Genomic DNA, 22396 nt, shown 5'->3' with positions numbered 1-22396 from the left:
AAAGAGGGAAGAGGAGTGTCAGGAGTGTCTTTAGTTTTTTGCCTTTTGGTTGTCCAATTTGAGCATTTCATACCATTTTTGCGGCGTGACCTCACACTATAATGGACGAAGTCGCAAGCCTAATCCCAGAGCAATTACCTAGATCATCCAACATCACCAACAACAGCCAGCAGAACTCCGATTATAAACCGTCATGTCCCTTCTGCGTGATCGCGCACACATTCCAGCCGGTGTCAGCACTATCAGCGCCTAATTCCCCAGCGCTAGAATCGACAAAACTCGACCCGCCCTCATTCGTGCTCTTCTCCAGCGAGCACGTCATAGCATTCCTGGACATCATGCCCCTGACACGGGGCCACGTCCTGATCGCGCCGAGGAAACATCGCGTCAAGATCGGCGACTTGAGCGGCGATGAGAGCGCCCAAATTGGCCGGGTGCTGCCCCTGGTGGCCCGCTCCGTGCTGAAATCCGTCCTGCCCGACATTCCGCATGATGAGGTCGACTACAATATCGTGCAGAACAACGGGCCCGGAGCCGCGCAGGTCGTCCCGCATGTCCACTTCCATTTGATCCCGCGCCCGCCGCTGAATTATACCTATCCGGCCCGGGTGTCCAAGGCACCGCCGAAGCATAGCAGTTATCTGCCTAACGAGCAGCCCAATGCCAGAGCGCGCAATGCGATTATGTTCGGCCGCGGCCAGCGGCAGGACCTCGATTACGACGAGGCGGAAGTTTTGGTCGAGGAGATTCGACAGGCTATCAAGGATGAGTGCGACCCCGCCTCTGCCCTGGACAGTCTGAATCTTGGTTCGGAGGATCAAGCCGCCTCGGATTCCCACGGAGAGACGAAGAACAGGAAAGGAGGCTGGAAGGTCTAAGCTCCGGTCCTTTTTACGATGGGTTTCCAACGACATTGCGACGACCTTAACCACAGCTGCTCATTCCCGGAGTAGACGACATCTATCGCCATTTCAGTTGATGGCGAAGTTTCTCGACCGGCATAATCACCGAGCGATCCGGTAAAGGGCTACCATCACAAAGCCTGATCTTTTCCTTAGGCGAGAAGTGGCCCAACGAGCTCTGGACACGGATGGAGAGGGACAGCAAATCAACCTACCTGCCCCGGCATGGAATATGCGAACCTGTTATGTCAGCGTCACGGCATGGACCACGACTTCCTCCTCCTGGATGCATACTTAAACCCAAGTTAGGATTCCTCGTCGGAAACATCCTAGGCCCATCTCCGTCTACCCATTCCAACATCGCAAGCTCAGCAACGGCTTCGGAGGCCAATACACTTCTGCACTCCATATCTATCTATCTAATTACACCCGGACGACGAAACGGACAACCGTGGATTAAGGATCTATCAATCAAATCATGATGAAGAGTCCTCCGCCACGTGTTAGGCCTCCCACGATATCCATGCTCGCTCCACCAAGGAAGCCATCCATCTCGATCATTTACTTATTCACGCACGCACGCATGCACGCACGCACACTCGATCAACCGACCGCGCAGCAACGAGCACCAGTCGACGGATGGAAGCTAGGAGATCTAATTACATAGATACATACATAGATATACGCACATAGATCCCAGAAGACGTCGCTGTCAAGTAGGACCCATCCCGTCCCGTCCCATCTCAAGAGTTAGTCATCTGATCCATGTAAGGGGGCATTCGTCAGCAGATAAAGAGAGAGCGATAGAAGCCCGTACGCATATCACGGAAGTAAGGAAAGATTCAGGTCGGTCTCGCTCCCCTATCAAAAATCCTAATTACCTCCTCCCTTCATGGCCAGCAGGGGGGTAATTAGTTGGATCTACGTACGACTATGTACATCGGCTGCTTGCGCGGCTGTCTGAACTGGCTAGAGCAGAAAGAAGTCAGATTCATTATTCCCACTCCTGGCTGCGGCGACAAGCCCAAGGACCAGGTCTCTTGGTGTGTCATGCATGTCACGTCGCGACAGTCCCATCAGTGTCGCATGTTAGAAGAGTGGTCCGGAAGCAAGAAGGAAAGCCTGAACGAAGTAAGCTTAATGTTGACAAGTATTGTGCAAATCCATTTGATTCGATGCAAAGGCAGTGGGCAAGGCCGCTTTGGTTGGGCCCGGATCAGATACAACTCTACGCTGGCCACTGTGTGACGAAGAAATTTCTCGCAGGTCTCAATTCGATCAAACAGATCCTCGCAGGCTTTGCTTTGAAAACGCATCCATCCAATTCCAGAGTCCATTCCATTCCTGTCCATGCCTAGTTCAATTCACTTTCCAGGCTTTGCAATCCGATCCCATTTCAATTCATATGACGCCGTGATTCGCCATTCAAGGCACCCCCATCCATGAGAAAAACTCCCATTTCGCACGCACGCACGCACTGTCAAAGTGTAAAAAATACTCCTCTCGCACCCCATCACCATTTTGTTTGTCCAACGCTCAACTGCGATGAAGGCCGAAACAGAAAAATCATATCCTCCCATAGTTAGAGATTGCGCGCAATTGACTTCTTCAGTCAATCAATTTCCGAGTGAAGAACATTATCAGGAAATGCGTAGGTACAGCAAACTCAGTTGCATAGCTCGCTGGCAAGGGTACTAGGTTCTGGTGTGACTGGAGACTTGCTTTTGGTCGATTTGGTGTGGTGCTAATGATGTTGATGCTAATTCTATTTGGATATCGTGCTTTGATCGTGATAATGATTGATACAGACATGAAAGCATGACTTTCGATAAAGTTCGGCTAGCAAGAGGTTTGTGACAAGCTATCCAGAAGCAGAGGACAGCTCGACTACTTCTCCAAGCATGGCAAAGCGACTCTATCGACCAGATGGTTGGAAATGCTATTGCAGAGTTTTGGTGTCGGCCAGCGACACGCCGCCACCTCTCAAGCTGGAACAGTAGTCCTTAGCCCACTTCCGAGAGAGGATTGATGCTGGACAAATCGTTAGCATCGTGATGACTGAATTTGACAGGAACAAATGCTTACCTTTCAGGAATTTCTTGCTTGCGTATTTCTTGAACAGTGCCTCGTGCGCAACTGGGGCCTGCAAGTAATCGATCAAGAGATCGAAGACAGGCAAGATCTCTTCCTCGGAGTAATTGGCAAACTTGGTCAGGGTAGCATCCTAGGAATCGTTAGCACTGCCAGGAAAAGAAGTTGGATATCTTACCCATCCACCACGATCAAGAATCATGCGAGCAAGGTACATAGCGGCGGCAGCGATATGACTCTGTTTGTATTCCAAGAAGCGATGGTCGACCAAGCTGATCTCCATCAAATACTTTCCCAGAGTTCGGGTGTGGATATCATAGTTGTCAGCCTTGGAGATTCTTCTCAAGAAGTTCATAGGGTTTGGATAGCTCAAGTCATATTTCAGAGTTGATAGGGTGTAACGTTCAGCGCTCAAGACCTCATCGACGGTGAAACCATCATCGGCGACGTGAACGAAATTACCGACGTGAGGCGAAAGGACTTCCTCGTACTTGGATGCGATGAACATGGCGGTAATACCAACCAGTTGAAGCTTGTCAAGCGGCACGACTTTCTGGGAGAGGAAGCGGTCGACAATGTTGACGGCGAGGAACAAGGTTTCAGGCAGCAACCTAAAGCGAGTATGCACTTCAATCAACCAATCAACAAGGATGCCTCTCATCTTCCATTCCAGGTCGTCCTGATGATCCATGTAATTGGCATTTGGTTGTGTGACTTCTTCCAAGCCGAAGTAGTACTCAAAGATCTCACGGACATACTCGGCACACATGGATGGATCGTCGAGGTCTTCGGCATCAAGATCAGCAATGATGTCGACGAGATCGTCGGGTTGGGCTGCTTCAACGTCCTCTTTTGTGCATGATTTCTTTCGTGGAGGTTCCTCAACGTCTGGTGTCGCATCTTTGGAGGATGGCACAGTCGAGGCAGAAGTCTGTGTTCGCTTCTTTTGATGAGCACCAGAACCACTTCCAGGCTTCTTGAGATCAGAGGCAGGTTTTGGCTTGACATTGTTGTCCTTGACACCAAAGGCAGCTCTTGATGAGTTTGTTCGAGTGAGCTTCTGAACACCACCTGTGGTTGACTGGGCAACCTTTGACTGTAGACCAATCTTGGCAGTAGCAATCTTCTTGCCTTCTTGAACGACTTCAACGGCTTTGGCAGCGTTTGTGACGTCTCGCAATGCACGTTGTCGCTGTGCTCCGTTCAATGTGGCGGCGTTGGACTTCTTTGCTTGGAGTGGCTTCTTTGCATCTTCAGAATTAGAGAGGCCGGCGGCCTTTGCGCGTGTTACACGAGTGGACTGGGCGGCAACGTTCTCGTCGTTCTCATTGTTACCGACTCGTTGCCGGGTGCGTGGCTGAAGAGGGCATCAGTATACGGGTCAAGTCACGCGTGTGCCCCCGAGGTCACAGGCGTGATTGAAGACTTACCAGAGGCATGGTGAATGAATGACGCCGTCGTGACGGAGGATCTTTCTGACAAGAAGAGTCCAGGTAAGAGTGAAATGATTGGGACGTGTCAAGAAGGACAGTAGGTGCCTGTGTTTTGAAATAGAGTTAGCAAATACACCGCAAGAATTCAATATCATTGGGAATGACGCACGAGCTTCAGGACGTGTCTGGCCCGATTCTACGTTGATAAGTCGAAGAGCAACTCTGGAGGTCGGTGAAATGATGAGGCAACTTCAGGACCAAAGGGGCTGGAGTGGATTGGGAGGCAGTGTGTTGGTTGCAAAGAGGTAAACACAGGGTTGAGTTGCTGGGGCGTCGCGTTGAAGATGGTGGTGCAGCGAAGGCCGTGGCAGGACAACGCGGCGGAAGACCGAATTTGTCGATTGAGGGAGTCAGGTGCTTGCTTGTCAAAGGTATTCAGAGGTAACAGATGCAACTGATAGACCAAATGCACTCGAACTCGAAGATTAGAGCGCGTAAGGAAACAGAGGACTGGAGCATGCAGGTCGAAGGTTGGATTGAACTGAACTGTAGCTGCAAGAGTAGTAGTGGTGGTAGCAGCAAAAGAAGAGGCTTTGAGGTTGGTGCACTGAAGTGGAACTCGGTGGGTGGGGAGCTTTTCGAGTTGTTTTTCCTTGGCAACGGAACCCGTCGCGCTGCACCTGTTCGGCTGGTCGAGTTGCAAGTTGCAAGTTGTAACTAACTCGTCGCCCGTGGACTCGGACTGGTTGGCCCTGGTTGGCCCTGGTTGGCACTGCCGCCGGTGCCACTAACACCCGCCCTGGGCCACCCGCGCTGGTCTCGTAGGCGCCCCGCAGCACCTAGAACTACCACCTATACCTTGATGTTCCAGTACTCGGTAAATAAAGTCTGTGGTATGATACGAGTGCTGCAGGAGAGCCGAGGATGATGTGTTCTCTACCAAGGCGAGGGACAGGGGATACTGGCAGTTCCCAATCTACTCGTAAAAGAGAAAAATAAGTACGAGCACTGTACATAGGACTGGTAAGCAGCGCGGTGTACCACCGTGCTTGTAGGCGTAGGCGTAGGCGTACCGTAGGCGTGGACGATAAAAGGAGGACCGGGTATGTAGAAACAGCTCTAGCTCTTTCGCAGCTTAGCAGCTCAACCCACGTCGCGCCTGTCTTTGTTTGTGGAGGGGTTGCCAGGTGCAACCGCCTTTCTTCGTGCCACGCCCTACCCCACCTCGCTCCTCTGAGCTAAGCCTTGTCCAGCCAAATATCAATACCAACCCTTCAGTTGAGCACCAAATGCTACTACACTACCACTATCACTACCACAACCACTTCCACCTATTCCTCTTGTGTACGAATTAGCAAGTGTGGGAATCAGGCTATGCATCTGCAACATCGTCATCATCATCGTCATCATTCATGCTTGACCACTAGCTCTTACAATGTGAAGCACGTGTTCTGCTATGGAAGAACACCTCCACAAGCAACGCAAGGCTGAGCCAATGCTACTGTATGTAATGCATATGCATTAACTCATCCATTCTATTGTCATCGAAAGCAGTCTATTTTTTTTGGTAGTCCCTTGTCTAAGATGCACCTTCATGGAAAACCCCTCTTTCCTGCTCATCGTCGTAGAACTGCCTTCACACTCCCGTCCAGGATCACTCCCCCCGGGACTTCCTTGTCATATATTCGGGAGCTTGACGTATCTCCTTCTTGCCACCTAGCAAGCAGTGCATTGGATTCCACAGGCTTGATATCTGCACGAGCTGTACCGATAGTAATGTGTGGAATGGCATTTGCACTTTGCCAGCTAGGTCCTCCTTCCCCCGGGTAGATTCGCACCACAATCGCCATCAGCCGGTCATCCCAAATCACTCTCTCAAGTTTGACCCTCGCTGGCCCCATATGCGGTGTAAGTTGGTCCTTGTACTTTGTCTCCTTGTTTGCAATCGCCTCGAGGTACGCACTGGTGTACTGCTGCCACAACTCCGGCTTCTCCACTGCTGACGCCCGATGCATCAGTGTAACATGAAACTCAGACTGAAGTCGTCTTGACTGCTTAAGCAACCGGTACATCCGGCATTCGTCAGGGTCTCCCTTGTCGAAGAGCGATGCCAGAATGGAGTTGATGTTCGTGACAGACAGCGTGATGCCAAAGTACTCCAGCTTACCGACCAGTTGTTCTGGGGTCAGCTCCTTTGCAGGCTGAGCTGCAACTTCTTGCTTCTTTTGGCCCTTGTTCGCGTGGGCTGGTTTGTGAAATGACAAGTCATGCTTCTTGGTGACTTGATTTCCCAGGGAAAAGTCAATCGCCCCTTGCATCTCCTCGTGACTAGGCATCTCATCTGGTAGCAAGCCCGGATAAGCATTGTACAGATGCGTGATCACAGTTTCGAGATTTTCCAGCGAGCTCGCGGCCACATCCAGATTGATTACCTCGTCGAACTCCGAGTCTGGATATGAGTGCCGATCACAACCCTGGAATCGGTCGAGGAAGCCTTCCATGATTCCCACAATCTCCTCGGCACTTTTGCTTCCGGCACGGATGGTTTGATGGTTGTCTCCTCGATCAAGAACTCTTTGTCGAGTCACTTTGCGGATCTCGTTGAGCATTCGATTCTTGGGTTCATGCACATAGTGCAGCGCGACAAACCGGGCATTCGGCACCACGTTGGACACATCATTGATGATTTGCTCCCTCTCTCTTTTCTGATGATTGTTCCGGTCTGCAACGACGACTCGATGTGCTGCCATTGCACTTGTGATCGCATACGCAAACTTCTGTGGCCGCCCTCGCTGTCCTTCAATGTTGTCGTTCTGCACATGGCCGAAATCGAATAGCTTTACCAGTGCGGTTGCAACAGTCGTCTTGCCACATCCGAGTGTTGCAATCGGCACCAACACAATATCGCGAGGTCCTGAGCCATCGCTAGTCCCCGCCTCCTCTCCCTGCTCCTGGGCGATAATATCTGACCCTTTTTTGCCAATCTCCGCAAGGAAGCCATCTCTCATCTTGATGATCCCGTGGTTCTGGTTGTATAACTTTCCTATCTTGGGGTCTTTGACGAGCTGCCGGCGGGCGTACAGAAGATATTCCTCGGTGATTTTTTTGTGCTTCTTGAACCTTGGTGGCTTACCGGCTATAATGGCTTTGGTCGCTTCTCGCCATTGTCGGTACATGAGATAAGGCTCCTCAAACTTGTACTTGAAGAACCAATCTGGAGCGGCATTCTTATTTCCCAGCTTGCATCTTACGACAAATCCTTCTGTGTCTCGACCATCCCAAGAACCCGTCTCTGCACATTCCTGCAAGAAGCTTTTGACTTGATCGAGAGTGTTAATCATCAGATACTGTGCCTTTTTGAAACCCCATGTGTCTGCAAATTGATGAACTTCTGGCCCGGATAACGTCGCAAATTCCGGAAGATTGAAATTGATCCCGTGCAGGTAGAGGCCGGCCATCTCAGGAGGATATTCAAGAACATGCTCTTCAAAGTCATCGTCACATAATTCTCCGACAGCAGTCACGTTCATGGCTCTCAGCGTCTTGGCCAAACCACGGGTGGTCTTGCCGACACTCTCCACGTGATGCTTGACCCATTTCTCACCTACCATGGCATGGCTCTGGTCAACATCGCTGCGAGCACCTGTGGAATGCTTACTGCAGACTAGTAGCGTGCCATCTTCCAAGCCTGAGATGAAGATGATGCATCCATTTTCCTTGACACTGAGCTCATATGGGCCAGTGGTGTCCTTCTCGATATGGTCCCATTGTGTGGAGGGGACTTCGTTGACGTTGAAGAACTTGTCATACCCTCGAACAGCAATTTCAGGTGTGCCATCAACTCGCTTGGTAGTGAAGAGTCCTCGGGCATAGGTTGGAAGGTCGTCACGTTTATAGTCCCAATCATTGAAACGCCACGAGTCGACGGTGATGCCATTGCTACCTGCAACATTAAAGGTCGTCTTCTTGCACGAGAAGCTTTTCTTGCCCCCTTTGCCTTTTCCTTTTGCAGTCTCTAGGGTTTTGACGAGTTGAGATATCTGGTGGGGGTCTTGAGACATGGCTGTGGCAGGGCAAAGCCCACCAGAGGGGGGAAATTTTCTATAGAAATAGCAGGAAACTAAGAAGTTTGTGGAATTAGGCCTTAACAAACTCATGCAATGAGCAAACGACGAGGTTTGGTGCAGGAGAATGTGTTGAATGATGTTGGTTGAGGCAGGCACCCGGGAGGCTGAGAAGGGGAATATTTATTCCATGCGAGGAGTTTGTGGCCGTCAATTGAAATTGAGCTTTTTGGGAGCAAGTCACCAACCAACCCAGCCTTGTTGGTTACGGCAATATGGTCCAAGGATGTGACTCACAGGTTGTCGTTCAGATATTGATCACTATCACTAGCTGCAAAAGATCGACTGAGACTTCCGGACTATTGCTCATCAGTCCTTGTGCCTGCTCAGACTCAGCCTCATTGAAGGAATGGTGGAACTTACGAAGAGTTCACTAGTACCGAGTAGGGGCTTGGACGTACTCGTAATTACAGTAATAATACTCGTAGATGATCAGCCTTGTCCAGTACGAGTGGTAAGATCTGTCGCTGGTTAACTTCCCCGAACGAGCGTACATCTATTAGCGCTAAGCTTGCAGCTAAAGCAGCCGCTGGCAAACCCCTCACTAGCCCCACCATGATACTTACATTACTCGTAATGATTGAAATTTAAAAGTATCAAGCCACAGGCAGAGTTCTAGACATTCAGGTGCAGATTCAAATGGGTTTACAAAGCCGCCAGCCGCACATCACATTACTTCTGCAGACTGCGATATTCGACTGATTCGTCCCGATTGAGCGGCCACTATGGCAGACCTCAATCCCTTCCTCCTAGCGGCAGTCGTGCCGGACCCTGACCCTCGCCTTCTGCCCCTCCTCCGCTCCAAGCCAACACTGGCTTCTGCACAAGATGCCCATGGCTACTCTCTGCTTCATGCTGCCGCCTCTTACAATCACATCGACCTGCTCAGGTTGCTGGTCAATGAATTTAGCGTGGATGTCAATCTGACGGATGAAGATGGTGACACATGCTTATTTGTCGTTGAATGCGTGGACGTTGCAAAATGCCTGGTGGAGGAGTTACACATAGACGTCAATATCAGAAACGACGAGGGCTTGATCGCCGCAGACAAGATCGAGTCAGAGCAGGACTTTCCAGAGATTGCTGCATACCTGAAGGGGCATGGTGGTTCGTCTGGAGATGCAACATCTGCCAGCAACGTACCGTCAACTAACGGCACACAACATCTGCCTGCACTACCACCTAATGTGACCATCAACGTCAACTCATCGACGGAGGACACGTCTGACGACCTCGAGCAGGAGCCCGACCCGGAGTTCAGGAGGCGGATAGAAGAACTGGCAACGAGAGAAAACTTCCATACCGAGGAAGGCCAAAGAGAGTTAAGGGACTTGATCACCGACGCGGTCAGAGGAGTGGGTAATGAAGACCGAGACGTTCGTCGGCGTATAGGATGAAATATGACAATTTGGTCTGAAACCTTTGCACTGCAAGAGGATATAACACCGAACGAAGGAAGCAGCAAATGGCGACAAGGTGTCAGAAAGACGACCGGTCTAACTGGAACAGGTTTTATATATAGCCCCACACCATCTGTGGTGCGAGGCTTGATCGCGACAACCGGGGAAAAGAGATCAATCGTTCATCCACGCGGCTACTCGGCCTCCTCCCACCCTGGCCGCAAACCGCAAACCGCTACTTCCCATGGGGAAGTAGCTGACTAGATACCAGACCAACGCCACGAGTTGCACAATGGATGAAATCAGCGTCAAAAGAGTTGATTGAAGCTAGGCGAGCTGCAGTCAGCATTGCATCTTGCACAGACAAGGCTGTGTGACGACTTACCCCGGTGGCAAAGTAGATTGTCATGACAATAGAACCAAAGTAAGCGGCAGTAAAGGGGAGCCGAGGCCCGGACATGAGATGCGTTGCGTACTGATAGGGCCCCATAAGAAAGGCCCAGGACGCGATGAAGAGCATAGAGCCAACAGACCACCTATCACGACGCGTCAGCCATGCGCAACTCTAATCTAAGACACATGCATATTTCAAGTTTCTCGAGGTTGGAAAGGGAGGGCTGCCAAGGATCATGTCCAGCCTTGAGTGCGTGAATATAGACATGCTGACATCATCATGGGGTAACTGCTGTCACATGGCCTTCACAACAGACCGTGATGGTGTGAAGTGATCAAGGAACTTACAGTATCGCGAATTTCCGCGGTTTCAAGGACAAGACGGGAAAAAGCGCAAAGCAGATAACGAAACAAGCCAAAGCAGCCAGATTGCAGCCCCCGAATATCAAAAGGCGATCCCATCGGCTTACTGGAGTAGTAGTATTCATCAGCTTTTTGACTCCCAGTGACATATTCGCAGAAGTGCGAGAGATTGAAACTCACATGCAAACCAACCTTCCTCTTCCTCTCTCCGAGTTGGAGCCGGCAAGGGCGCGCCAGGAGGCTCATGAGTGGGTAATTGTACATAGCCATTGCGACCAAATGGGTTGAGCTTGGACAGGAAAGGTGTCGATGAATTGGTGTTGGCGGGTGCGTCCGGATCTCTTCTGGACCATCCCAGAGAGTTCATCGAATCTCTGAAAGATGACGAGGCCATGCTGGGTGATCAGCCGGTGTGTCAAGTCCACCTTCTTTGTGCCGAGTGGAATCGACAAGCGTATCGAAGTGTGACACTCCAATGCGACCAGTTCTGCTGGACGAAATCCTGGAAATGATTTTGAGCTGAGGCGCTCGACCCTTGACCCTTGTCCACCTAGCTATGCTTCGATGTGTAAAGAGAGGGAGAGACCGCAGACAACCCACAGCTCAAGCAGGGAGGGGCGTGGGTAATGGGACAGATTCCAAGGCTGAAAGTCAAGCAGTCTTGGAACTCGACGGACGGGACAGATTTCCGGGGAGAGGTGCTTCGAGATGTGAGGGTAGGCGCAGGAGGAAATGGCAGAAGTAGCAACTGAATGGATGGCGGTTGCCTGCAGAATGGGTTTGGCAATCGTGGCCTTCGGGGTTCACCGAACGTGGACTGGGGGAATGTGGAGGGGGGACCGAGTGGCAGTGATGGTGGCCAGGAAATAGGAGGACGAAATGGACAGACCACCACTACAAGCACTGTTGAGATATCGTGGGCAGGGCGAAAGTGCTGCTATTCTGGACAGGTAGGTAACAGAGTTGGTATAGTACATACGAGGAACGATGCTTCTACCTAGGGATCGGCGTCATGAGCAGGCTGCGGTTTGATGTTTGAAAGGTGGATGGTGGTTCGTGGGATGGTGGCTGTCCGTTCGATTCCGTTCGTCTGTCAGCGGAAGAACAGCCTGGCGATGTACAAAGTACCTACACTAGTACGTAAGAGGCTAGTGACAACACGGTAGCTCGTAACTCGTAGCTTCGACAATCCGGGGCGCGCCACGCCACGCCTACGCAACACGAGGCTGAATTGGGTTAGTGTGAAAGCGAGACTGGACACGACCATGGCCGAACTTGAAAGAGGGACACAGACAGAAACAACCAGCTTGCTTCTCTTCGCCGGGTCTTGTCCAATCGCAGCACACGGCATTACTCCTTCATGTACCGTGGATATCACTCGCATACTGACTGTGACCCTTGCCCGGCCGAGGGCGGTATCTGGCAGAACACCCATTCGGACTGAATCGCCAGTGCTAGGCTCTAGCTCGCCAGAACAAGCGTCCGGGACTAGACAGAGGGAAGAGGCTAAGTGCCAGAAGCCAGCGGCCAGCGGTACGAACCATCGGGGCATCTGTTACGCCCAACTACATTCTGTTCCACAATGGTGATACTGAGTGCAGACTGCCAAGCCGATGTGTTTTTTTTTTGAGAGCACTAAGAGCCTACGACACTGACATGAACCACTCTCCGCGAAGCTGCCTTGGAATGTTACCTTTTTCTACGGGTAGGTGACACAACATGGCATTCCTCTCCCCTGTCCGTGGGAGAAAGATTCCAACCCCGATGTGTTTCCAATGGGAAGGACATGCCAAAAGGGTGGGCAACATGACAGGGTCGGGAGGGGTCATTCGTTGACTTTCTGGAACATGCGTTTCCGCAGAGGACGGTCGCTGCACCCTTCAGCCTTGACAGGCCGTCGAGGCTTGTGGCGTGTGGGATTGGGAGGTTGTGACGAATGATCACTCGGTGGCACTTGACCCAGGTCGATAGCAACCCCGGTGATGGCCCAGGATATCTCTTCCGTCAATGCAGCAGTCATGCTGGATAGATGGTGCGGCGTCAATAGCGTCGATAGCGTCAAAGGGGTGTATTGGAAAGTGGCAGTGCGAACATCATCTGTTGGTCTGATGGCCGACATGACCTTTAGACTCCCGAGACATGACCAGCGTGTAGAGAAGTGCAAGAGTCATCGAGGCCAAATGGACATGCTGTTGCCTTTTGGGACCTTTGCAGCGAGGTCAAGGTGGATCAGAGGAAGCATCTGGGTGTAGATGAGGGTCCACCCACACGCACCGAGGTGCACATCCCGCGCGTCGTAGGATGTTGTCCAAGTCCGTCTAACAGAAAGCCTTTGCCTTATTACAGGGAGGCTGCTGGTGATTATTCCTGGGTGATCAGGTAGGTATCCGGAATCGGGGCTGGATGCCTCATGTGGCTGCGCCGCAAACAACCCCAGGGTTGTAACGAGTACAGAGTAGGTAAGCGGTGATGTGTAGAGGACCAAGGACGCGATTCATGATTGCTGGTTGCTAAGGGAGGTGTAGAGCCTTGCATACATATAAAAGGCGCCGGATGACCATGTACCGTGGCGAGAGATCCGTCCGTCCGTCAGCATTTTATTGTTATTTTCATTACTTCTTTGGACTGCCATCACCTTCGTCTACGTAGGCGAAATTGAAATACTACAGCATTCAGGAGTGACCCGGTGAATCCAAGCAACACATCTTGCACCCAGAAAGACATCGGGGCGGCTGTTTGCGTCACTTTTGGCGTATCTCACCTGCATCAGATCAGACGTGGAAGTCGAAGTGGCTCTTGGTGTGCCGAGGAAGCAGGAAGCGAAACGCACATTCGGCAAACTTGAAGGGGCCAGGAAGACAGGCTGCAGGGCGAACGCGGGGCCCATTTGTCAAGGCCACCTTCTTGTGACTCGAAGCCTGGAACTACCAGGTTCCGGGGGCATCGCTGAGCACTACGAGTCCTAAGAATCCTCACAGTCATCCCCCCAACTTCACACCACAGGCCGCACCAATACGGAATACCTACGCTGTACTCAGTATTAGCACTCGCTTGGCCTTGACAAAGGTACGAGGTACTCTGTACATGCAGGTCCCCCCTTCCCCCCCTCCCCCCGCGACACGCACCTAGAAAACCTGGTCACCGCCCTGTTCCTTGGTTCGCATTGTTGCCACTGTCACTACTGTCACTACTAGCACCGAGTACCGAGTACTTTCGTGTCGGCCTCCAGGTAAAGAAAGTCCTCGACAGTTGCGGTGACTCAGCCAGCTATCTCTATCTCCATCTTCACTTGTTCCACTACTGACTTCGCACTCCTGAACAGCTCTTCTTACTTCGTTCATCTCATTCTCCTCCTCCTCCTCCTCCTCCTCAAACTCACCATCCAAACTTCAGATCAGTTCTCCGCCAACCAAGCATCTGCATCTCCATCTGCATCTCCATCTGCGCTGGCGTCACATCCATTCAATTCTGCCTCCAGTCGACAGCCAACACTCGGCGCGAGACGGGCCCACCGCAGCTTCTCCCACTTTCTGCCTCCTCCAGAATTAGTTGCATTCTAAAGGGCAACCCACCAGCGACAGTTCCTCAAGTACTTGTACCTTGTATTTCCGATACCCGTTGCACCCGCACTGCCTCTCCTCTGTGCGCCACGCCCTGACCCGAGCTGTCTCCTGCGGTAACTCACAACCTGCGCCGACTTCCACACCCACACACCTTTCTTCCCAACTTTCCCGCCCCTCGACCCTTTCGACATCCATCTCCAAAACCTACCTGACCCTTCGACTCCCGGAGCCTTGTACTTCTTCAGTCTCACTGTCACCCCCAACCTCGACTTCAATCTACCTACTTCCAAGGACTTCCGTGACAACAGTCGGTTGAGACCACCGCCTCATTCGAATCCCGCACGCCTAGCCACTGGGGCCACCTAGCCGACTTCCATTGTCTCACCTGCGATTCCGCGGCCGCCCACCCACCATCACCCCTCCTCACCAGCCTGAATCCGACTTGCCATATCAGTCTCATCCCTCCCGTTCTCAGCAAGACGGCAGAGTGCCTGAAAATTGATACATTCAGTGAATAGTTGCGTTGCTTCTGCCTTGCTTGCATTGATCGCTGAATCAATTCATCCGGAAAGCGGTCTGCGCATACCTTCCGAAAGAGGTGGTCATTACCAAGCGATCACAACCCGTTCATCATATCTTCAGATTTCTCACCCAAGAACTTCTGCGATTAGTCCAACAACGCTTGTGGAAGCCTCGCGTCGTTCCGCCACTACGTCACTTTTGATATCGCCTATTTTTTGCCTTGGACAACGGGACGGGATATCGCCGGTACCCTTGTCAATCGCATCGACTCGGCACAGCTGACGGCGCATTCTGCAGTCAGACTCTATAGATTGGTCTGATATCCCTTGCGCTGCAACAGATGACTACGTCCTGACCAGCTCTTGACCTTCTATTCAATCGTCCAGGCTGATCCAGGTCTGGTCCGAACTGCTGGGACGCCTTTTCCCTGCGACATCTACCCCACCACCTCCCATTGAGCTCTCTGTTCGGTCCCAGATTCCCGATGGCTTGGTCTGCCTGACTGACTTTGATTCGCGAAAGATATCGGGCAAGCACGCTATCACATTTGATATCATCCTCACCACCAACCTCTTCCTCAGTTTTCCTTTTTCTCTACACCTAGACCATGACGAACTCCTCAGGCACGATGCCGTACATCAAGAGCGAACCTGATGATTTCGCCAACAACCCCAACCGATTCATGCGTGCCCCAAACTATGGCAACGCTCAGAATTTCAGTAACCAGTTCAACAATGCTCAAGATGCCGTCAGCATAGACCCTTCGGAGCTGTCCATGCAGAACAATTATGGCATGAACTACAATTTCGGGGCCACCAACATGGCCTCAAGTTTCAGCATGGGCAACTCCGGCTATGATGATAGCGAACTCCTAGAAAGCCTGGACTTTGGAAATCCACAAGGGATGCTTGACGATTATTCCAGCATGCCACAACAGAACAACAATAACAACCGGGTGCCAGGAGCCATGCCTATGAATCAGCAAGTCTATTCTACCACCCCAGATGGCCCTCCTATCCAAAGCCCCTACTTGGGTGGCTTTGACTACTCCCAACTCCGACAGATGGGCTCGATCCCCACACACATGCCACCATTGTCAAGTTCACAATTCGCGAAACGACCCAGCGTGCAAGCGGCCAATCGTAAATCGTCCGATCAACGGTCTCCTCTGACGCCCCGAACAGCGCAAATGGCTTCTCTCCAAATCGGAACTCCAGAATCCGGCGGGATGGTCAATGGGCGAGCAATCAGAGCACCGAGTGTCCAAAACCGACACTCCAAGACCTTGTCCGGGCAGTATGGCAGCACCCCAGGCAGCCTTCATTCATATCTGGATTCGCCATTATCCTCGCCAGGCGGTGCTGTACATCATGCCGGCATCTCCGAGACTCTCGGCTCAGCCCAACATGCATCGTTACCTGCCAAGGTCGAGAACGGTCTTGGCACTAGCAACTCAGAGAATGCGGAAGCGAAGAAACGTCGTCGACGAGCGTCACACAATGCAGTGGAGCGGAGGAGACGTGACAATATCAACGAACGGATCCAAGACTTGTCACACCTTGTGCCTCAACATCGGCTTGAGGACGATAAGGTCAAAAAGCAACTCCAGAATACCGGGCCGCTATCTCCAACGCTGGGAGCGGCGAGTATGAGCCCGCCGACTGCCGGTAGTGCCGCAGCATCGATCTTGGCAGGACCGGGTCGGAGGACGGCGGGGAACATCACGATCGGGCTCCCGTTGGAGGAGAAGGAGAAAGGACCCAACAAGGGCGATATCCTCAACGGATCGGTTAGCTGGACTCGGGATTTGATGTGGGCGCTCTATAATAAATACCAACAGGACGATGAACTAGCACAGTATATTACAGGACTTGGAGGAGCGTGGCCATTCCAGGTCACCGACGAGGAGAAGCGAATGCGTTCGGAGCTTATGGAAGCTATGGAAAAGAACGACCCCTCGTCCTTTTCATATTCTCGAGCAGATGGTAGTGGGCTTCGGGTGCCTCAGCACACCAATCTTGCCGGAGATCGGATAGGAGCGAATTCCAGTCTGAGTCCACAGAGCAACTTTGAGCTCAGCCCGGGATTCCATAGTGGTGGTAGTGGTACCAACAGTGGCAGCAATGGGGCGGGGCAACCTCAGTATTGGCATTCTGCGGGACACGGAGGGATCAGCTTCAAGGAAGAAGATGAATTTATGGAGATGTGATGACGACGAGACGATCGGCTGGCCAAGCAGCGGAATTGATGCGATTGCAATTGCGATGATTTCAGAAGCAGGGCGAGAAGCTGGAATTTATTCTATACACACCCGCAACAGGGTGCCACGGCTCTTTCATTGTCGTCAGACGCATTTACTATGGCGAATGGACGCGCTGCCGAGTATATGTGGGTTGGGAATTTTCATGGTTATGGGTTGCTCACAGTCTGTCGTTTGTGGTTTTTGATCAGGGGCAGTGTGTCTCATCTCTTTGAGGATGAGCAGGTTTTGTGCTTTGATCTTTGATACCCCCTCGCTTTCTATATCTCCTCTTCTTTTTCTTTCTCCACCTGGGATCTATATGGACTGTCTTGTTGGCAGCCAAGTACTCGATCCCTTTTCCAGCATGAAACGGAGTGGTATTCTATCAGCCTACCAGTTGCTCAGCGAATAATCTAGTATGGGAGGTAATAATATTTATGCTCGTTAGTGACCTACCCGTGTAGTACTTGAGTTTTCTGTGTTGTTACCGTGGCCTCAGCTCTCCCAGCTCTCCCAGCTCTCCCAGCTCTCCCAGCTCTCCCTGCAGCCGATACCCGGCCGCTTGTACCTGACTGCTTGTACCCGACCGGGTCAATGGACATGAGGATGCGGATTTGCCCGTAGCCAAAGACCAAAGCTCACCGGGGATTTCCTTTTCCCGGCTGCGAAGTGGTGCGAGAGCTCAATTACAATGTACAATGTACATCCATACTACGGGTGACTACCAGGTCTAGTGACTACCCTATGGGTTCCCAGTGGGTTGTAACTTGTAGGTGCTCTGTTTACGAGTTCTATCTATCGAGTAGCTCCGTCGCTCCGATTCTGGAGGCAGGCCCGCAGGCACCCGAAGGGACACTACTAGGAAATAGGAATAGGTAGGTAATAGTTGGAATTGGAGTTCGGGGTTGGCGTTGGCGTTGGCGTTGGGGGCCCCCAGTCACTTTTTAACCCCAAGCGGTTCTTTCCCTCTCGCTGTCCGCCGCCCAGTCCGCCCTCCGTCAATCATCTGCATCCGTGACCTTCTCCAGATTTTATTTTTCCTTTACCAATCTATCCCACCTCTCTGCTCCCGCTGCCTGCGATACTCCTTTCTCGCTACTGCTCATTCTCGAGCTTCACTTCCCGCTCCCCAGGCGTCATCTGTCTAGCTGATATCGAGCTTGCCGAAGCCTCCCTCTTTGCTTCTTGTTGGATATTCACTTGTGCACACCACTACCCACCGTCCCCTTACGATCCCATATCGGATAGAGCACGCAATCCGTCTGCACGCGACCGACCGACACGATGACGGAGAAACCTTTACCTTTCATCTACCAGTTTGGCGCCGGCGCCATTGCTGGTGTCTCAGAGGTGTGTTCGCGCGGTTCTAGTGGCATGCTTGCTCTCGTTGTGCGCAATGTGCTGACCTATCTGCGCCCGCTAGATTCTGTTGATGTAACTACCCTCGATCATGGCGATCATGGCACCTCGCGAGTTTGTCTAACTTTGCTCTTTCGGCAGGTATCCGCTAGATGTCATCAAGACCAGAGTGTTTGTCTCCCCCATCCTGCCTCTCCCTAAGTAGCTGTTGTCCCAAGCTCACCGGCCACCCCACCTGCATAGACAACTGCAAGGCAAAGCGCCCGTTGCAGGTCAAGATTATTACACTGGCATGCTAGATTGTTTCAAAAAGATCGTTAAGAATGAAGGAGCGTCACGCCTGTACCGAGGTATCGGCGCACCGATCATGATGGAAGCACCGAAGCGAGCAACCAAATTCGCAGCCAATGACTCCTGGGGCATTTTCTACCGGCGGTTATTCAACGTCGACAAGCCTACACAGCCTCTCGCCATCCTCACCGGTGCCACCGCTGGTGCCACCGAGTCCTTCGTCGTCGTCCCCTTCGAACTCGTCAAGATTCGTCTGCAGGATCGAGCTTCCGCAGGCAAATACTCCGGAATCGCCGACTGTGTTGTCAAGACGGTCAAGAACGAAGGCCCCCTCGCTTTATACAACGGCCTTGAATCCACACTGTGGAGACACATCCTCTGGAATGCCGGATACTTTGGTTGTATTTTCCAGGTCAAGGAGCTGCTGCCCAAGGTGGACAAGAAGAAAGAAGCATCAAAAGCCATGCTGATAGACTTCGCCTCTGGCGCTATCGGTGGCACAGTCGGTACCATTCTCAACACTCCCATGGATGTCGTCAAGAGTAGAATACAGAACACTACGAAAATCGCTGGCCAAGTACCCAAATATAACTGGGCCTGGCCCGGTCTAGGCACGATCATGAAGGAGGAGGGTTTCAGTGCACTTTACAAGGGATTCCTGCCTAAAGTCCTCAGACTGGGCCCTGGTGGCGGTGTCCTTCTCGTGGTCTACACCGGTGTCATGGATTGGTTCAGGAAAATGGGCGCGAGGCCCGTCGAATAATTTGAGGTGCTAGGATAGGGGCCCGATTGGTGGTGCTGGTTTCAAGACGTTCTCAAGTCGTTGGCGTGGCATTTAGATCAACGAAGAATGGGATACTAGAGTAGAGACATTGGAAGGCGCGCAAAGAGGTTTTTCTGGTCACAAACTATATACCCAGGGCGGATAGAATGGACTGTGGAACTCCTGGGGAGGATAGGACCAAGATCATCTTCAACTATGCACCATATTCACCTTCTCCCTGTTTAGTTCTTGCACAAAAGATCCACAAAAGTCTTTATGCTCAGCAGATTTCCCAAACAATGGGGGCACCCGGGGCCTGCCCCACGATAAAACAGACATACCCAGGTACTATCTACATCTACATCTACATCTAGTCTTAGTCTGTGTCAACGACGTCACGGGATGAGGAGGTCCGAGGACTAGGGAGCCGGCCGGTTATCCAGAAGGCAGAGAAGGGATGCGCAATGCAATGCAACGCAATGCGTTTTCCTTTTCAGGGGTCTTGCCCCCTTGTTTGCTTGTTCCTGTGCCGGATACAGAGGACTCCTAACCCTAATCCTAATCTTAATCCTACATATGCGCCGGCCGCGAATGCGAAATCCCAAAGCCCGAAATCTATGCTTACAGCTCTCCGGTCGGCCAACCGTCCATGAATGATTGACATAAGATGAGTGAGTGAATGGGTCTTGTGGTAACGATGATGATAATGAGGATGAGGATGAAGATGATGGAAATTCAGTCCCGTAGTAATACAACATTCGTCTCGTATTCTGGGAGGACATGGTGGGAGGACATTGTGGTTGTTCCGCGTGATCTGTAATGTAATGCCGCGCTCATCGCAACGTTGCACGACGTGTTCATACCCAGTGAGAGGTCACCAGCAACCAGTGTTTCTCCGCCGTTGCTGCCGCCGAGCGAGAGTGTGATGTATTGCTTCGGTATGTCGAGCTAGGAAAAGTTGATCGTTACCGGTCACTGCCTGGGCAAAGCGCACGCTTCACAAACCACCTGGAGCGCGTGCCGAGTTCAAGCTCGATGATGACTTTGGGCGGCGGACAGGCATGTTCTTCCGTTTTGACCACTACCAATGGGTCTTCTGTGTCAGGCTTCTTGTACTTCGACAGGTGCTCGAGAATATGAGCCTCTTCTGCTGACGTCGTGGACGGTAGGTCCTCGAAGTTCAGTTTGATTTGGGGTATTGGCATGGTTGATGGGACGGCTAGCCGCTTCGCTGCGTCGTTCACCTTTGGTCGCATTTCAAGCGTTTGGGTTTCCGGCTCGATGGGAGAAGAAGGCGCGGATTTCCTTTTCTTCTTGGCTTCCGTGGACAGATCTTTTGTTTGCTCACGCTCGAGGTTGAGATTACTGTCTTTCTCCTTGAGTCCATTGAGCGGGGCCTTTGCAGGTGACCATTTTCGCTCGTCCAGGGCCGACGACCAGCCCGCGCGGCGGCAGATCTCATCAATAATGAGGTCGCACTCGCCGAGTAGCTCGATGTCGACCTTGACGCCCTCTCGCTGACATCGCTCCTTGCTGATCCATATCTGCGGCACCGTAGGCGGGACCATAAACAGCATTTCATTGACGGGCGCCACTTTCAGCGAGGTCCCGATAATAACGAGCAGATCGACTTTACTCTTATCGCTGGCGAGTCGTGGAGCGTAGGAATACGAGACGTGCTCGCCGAAGAATGTCATGTCCGGTTTCAGCAGGCCTTTCATGAAGTCGTGGTGGTCGTCATCGTCGTCAGAATCTGTGTCTTCGTATTCGTGTCGCTTGCGCTTCTTCTTCCCGCTGCGGCCCCGCGGCAGCTTCTTGCTCTTATTCCTCTTGGGTTCTTCTTCCATCGAGCATTTGCATACTGGAATACTACCGCCATGGACGACCGGCATGTATTTCTTGGCGGACACTTGTTTGCCGCAGCTCATACAGCTGGCTGTAGATAGACTGCCGTGGCACTGGATTAATCTCGTACCAGATACTCCGGCGACGGTCTCCAGTCCGTCGATGTTTTGGGTGTAGTTGGTCAGTAGTTTGCCTTTGGCCTGCAAGAGAGAAATGAAAGCGTGGGTGCTGCTGTATTTCGGAACCAGGTGATAGTTCACTGGCTTGGAGCTATCCTTGACACCTTCGGACGGCACAAGACCTTGCATTCTAGGGAAGATCTTTTTAGCCTGCTTGAAGAATATCTCAGGATTGGTTTTGAAGTTGTCGATGTGGAAAAGATCTTGTGGGTCGTTGTACGGCGACCCGTCCAGAAGATTGTAGACGCCGGTCTTGGATCGAAAGTCCGGTACGCCGAGAGAGGTCGAGATACCGGCTCCAGTCAGGACGACAATATTCTTCGACTTTTTGAAGAGAGAAACTGCATGATCAATGGTGTAGTATTGGTTCAGCCTTGGGCGGACTTGGACTTTCTTGGCGGGTGATGCAACGCGGCGCGGTGGTACGGATGCTGCCCGAAGGTCGGCGTCGATTTGCTGGATACGGAGTAATTTTGATGGAGAAGGGCGTGACGGGGATGCGTTAGAGTCGTTTTCTATATCTCTGTACCTAGCAGGTGAATGGGGTGCCGAGGAGGCCATTGTAGAAGAGCTGTCAGGACTACAACGAATGGCGATAGCCTAGTGGTGAGCAAGGTGCAATGATGGCTATGCGCGGCCTTATGGAAGTAGCGGGTTCCCCGGGAATATCAGATGGCTCTCGTGACTTGGCCTGTCACATGAGTAAGGCTGAGATAAAACTGTCCTGGCTGTGATAGCCCGACTTGCGGTTGAAGTTCGAGTCCTCGGGGATAGATGCAGGCCGAGCCGACTCATATTCGAGCACGTTTGACGATATCTAGACTTGAACTGGAAGATGATAGTATATTATTTGATGAAAGGCCAGATAATGTGATGCCTTGGTGGTAAGAAGTGCGAAAAGGCTATTTTAGGCAGAAACAAGCAAC

General features: G+C 51.9%; 8 protein-coding genes across 8 annotated transcripts; 4 read left to right on the top strand and 4 right to left on the bottom strand.

The window, feature by feature from the left end:
* Positions 1–101: 101 nt before the first annotated feature.
* Positions 102–878, top strand: A1O9_10778 (uncharacterized protein; the record flags this gene model as incomplete). The annotated part of the gene is made up of 1 exon (XM_013400466.1): positions 102–878. The coding sequence occupies one exon, from the start codon at positions 102–104 to the stop codon at positions 876–878; it is 777 nt and encodes a 258-aa protein (XP_013255920.1).
* A 1963-nt stretch (positions 879–2841) lies between these two features.
* On the bottom strand, positions 2842–4432 carry A1O9_10777 (G2/mitotic-specific cyclin-B; the record flags this gene model as incomplete). The annotated part of the gene is made up of 4 exons (XM_013400465.1): positions 2842–2933; positions 2988–3126; positions 3172–4350; positions 4424–4432. The coding sequence occupies 4 exons, from the start codon at positions 4430–4432 to the stop codon at positions 2842–2844; spliced, it is 1419 nt and encodes a 472-aa protein (XP_013255919.1).
* A 1610-nt stretch (positions 4433–6042) lies between these two features.
* A1O9_10776 (uncharacterized protein) lies at positions 6043–8487 on the bottom strand (the record flags this gene model as incomplete). Its single annotated transcript, XM_013400464.1, has 1 exon — positions 6043–8487. The coding sequence occupies one exon, from the start codon at positions 8485–8487 to the stop codon at positions 6043–6045; it is 2445 nt and encodes an 814-aa protein (XP_013255918.1).
* Positions 8488–9275: 788 nt separating this feature from the next.
* On the top strand, positions 9276–9947 carry A1O9_10775 (uncharacterized protein; the record flags this gene model as incomplete). Its single annotated transcript, XM_013400463.1, has 1 exon — positions 9276–9947. One exon carries the CDS (start codon positions 9276–9278, stop codon positions 9945–9947), a length of 672 nt encoding a protein of 223 aa, XP_013255917.1.
* Positions 9948–10124: 177 nt separating this feature from the next.
* A1O9_10774 (uncharacterized protein) lies at positions 10125–11100 on the bottom strand (the record flags this gene model as incomplete). Its single annotated transcript, XM_013400462.1, has 4 exons — positions 10125–10277; positions 10336–10486; positions 10692–10812; positions 10887–11100. 4 exons carry the CDS (start codon positions 11098–11100, stop codon positions 10125–10127), a joined length of 639 nt encoding a protein of 212 aa, XP_013255916.1.
* Positions 11101–15398: 4298 nt separating this feature from the next.
* Positions 15399–17000, top strand: A1O9_10773 (uncharacterized protein; the record flags this gene model as incomplete). The annotated part of the gene is made up of 1 exon (XM_013400461.1): positions 15399–17000. The coding sequence occupies one exon, from the start codon at positions 15399–15401 to the stop codon at positions 16998–17000; it is 1602 nt and encodes a 533-aa protein (XP_013255915.1).
* A 1317-nt stretch (positions 17001–18317) lies between these two features.
* A1O9_10772 (uncharacterized protein) lies at positions 18318–19446 on the top strand (the record flags this gene model as incomplete). Its single annotated transcript, XM_013400460.1, has 2 exons — positions 18318–18506; positions 18598–19446. The coding sequence occupies 2 exons, from the start codon at positions 18318–18320 to the stop codon at positions 19444–19446; spliced, it is 1038 nt and encodes a 345-aa protein (XP_013255914.1).
* Positions 19447–20411: 965 nt separating this feature from the next.
* Positions 20412–22031, bottom strand: A1O9_10771 (uncharacterized protein; the record flags this gene model as incomplete). Its single annotated transcript, XM_013400459.1, has 1 exon — positions 20412–22031. One exon carries the CDS (start codon positions 22029–22031, stop codon positions 20412–20414), a length of 1620 nt encoding a protein of 539 aa, XP_013255913.1.
* Between the last annotated feature and the right edge of the window lie 365 nt (positions 22032–22396).

This window comes from Exophiala aquamarina (genome assembly GCF_000709125.1).
Source record: "Exophiala aquamarina CBS 119918 chromosome Unknown aczIA-supercont1.14, whole genome shotgun sequence".
Taxonomy (NCBI): Eukaryota; Fungi; Ascomycota; class Eurotiomycetes; order Chaetothyriales; family Herpotrichiellaceae; genus Exophiala; species Exophiala aquamarina.
Note: the sequence above shows the minus strand (reverse complement) of the source record. Positions and strands in the feature narration are given on the sequence as shown.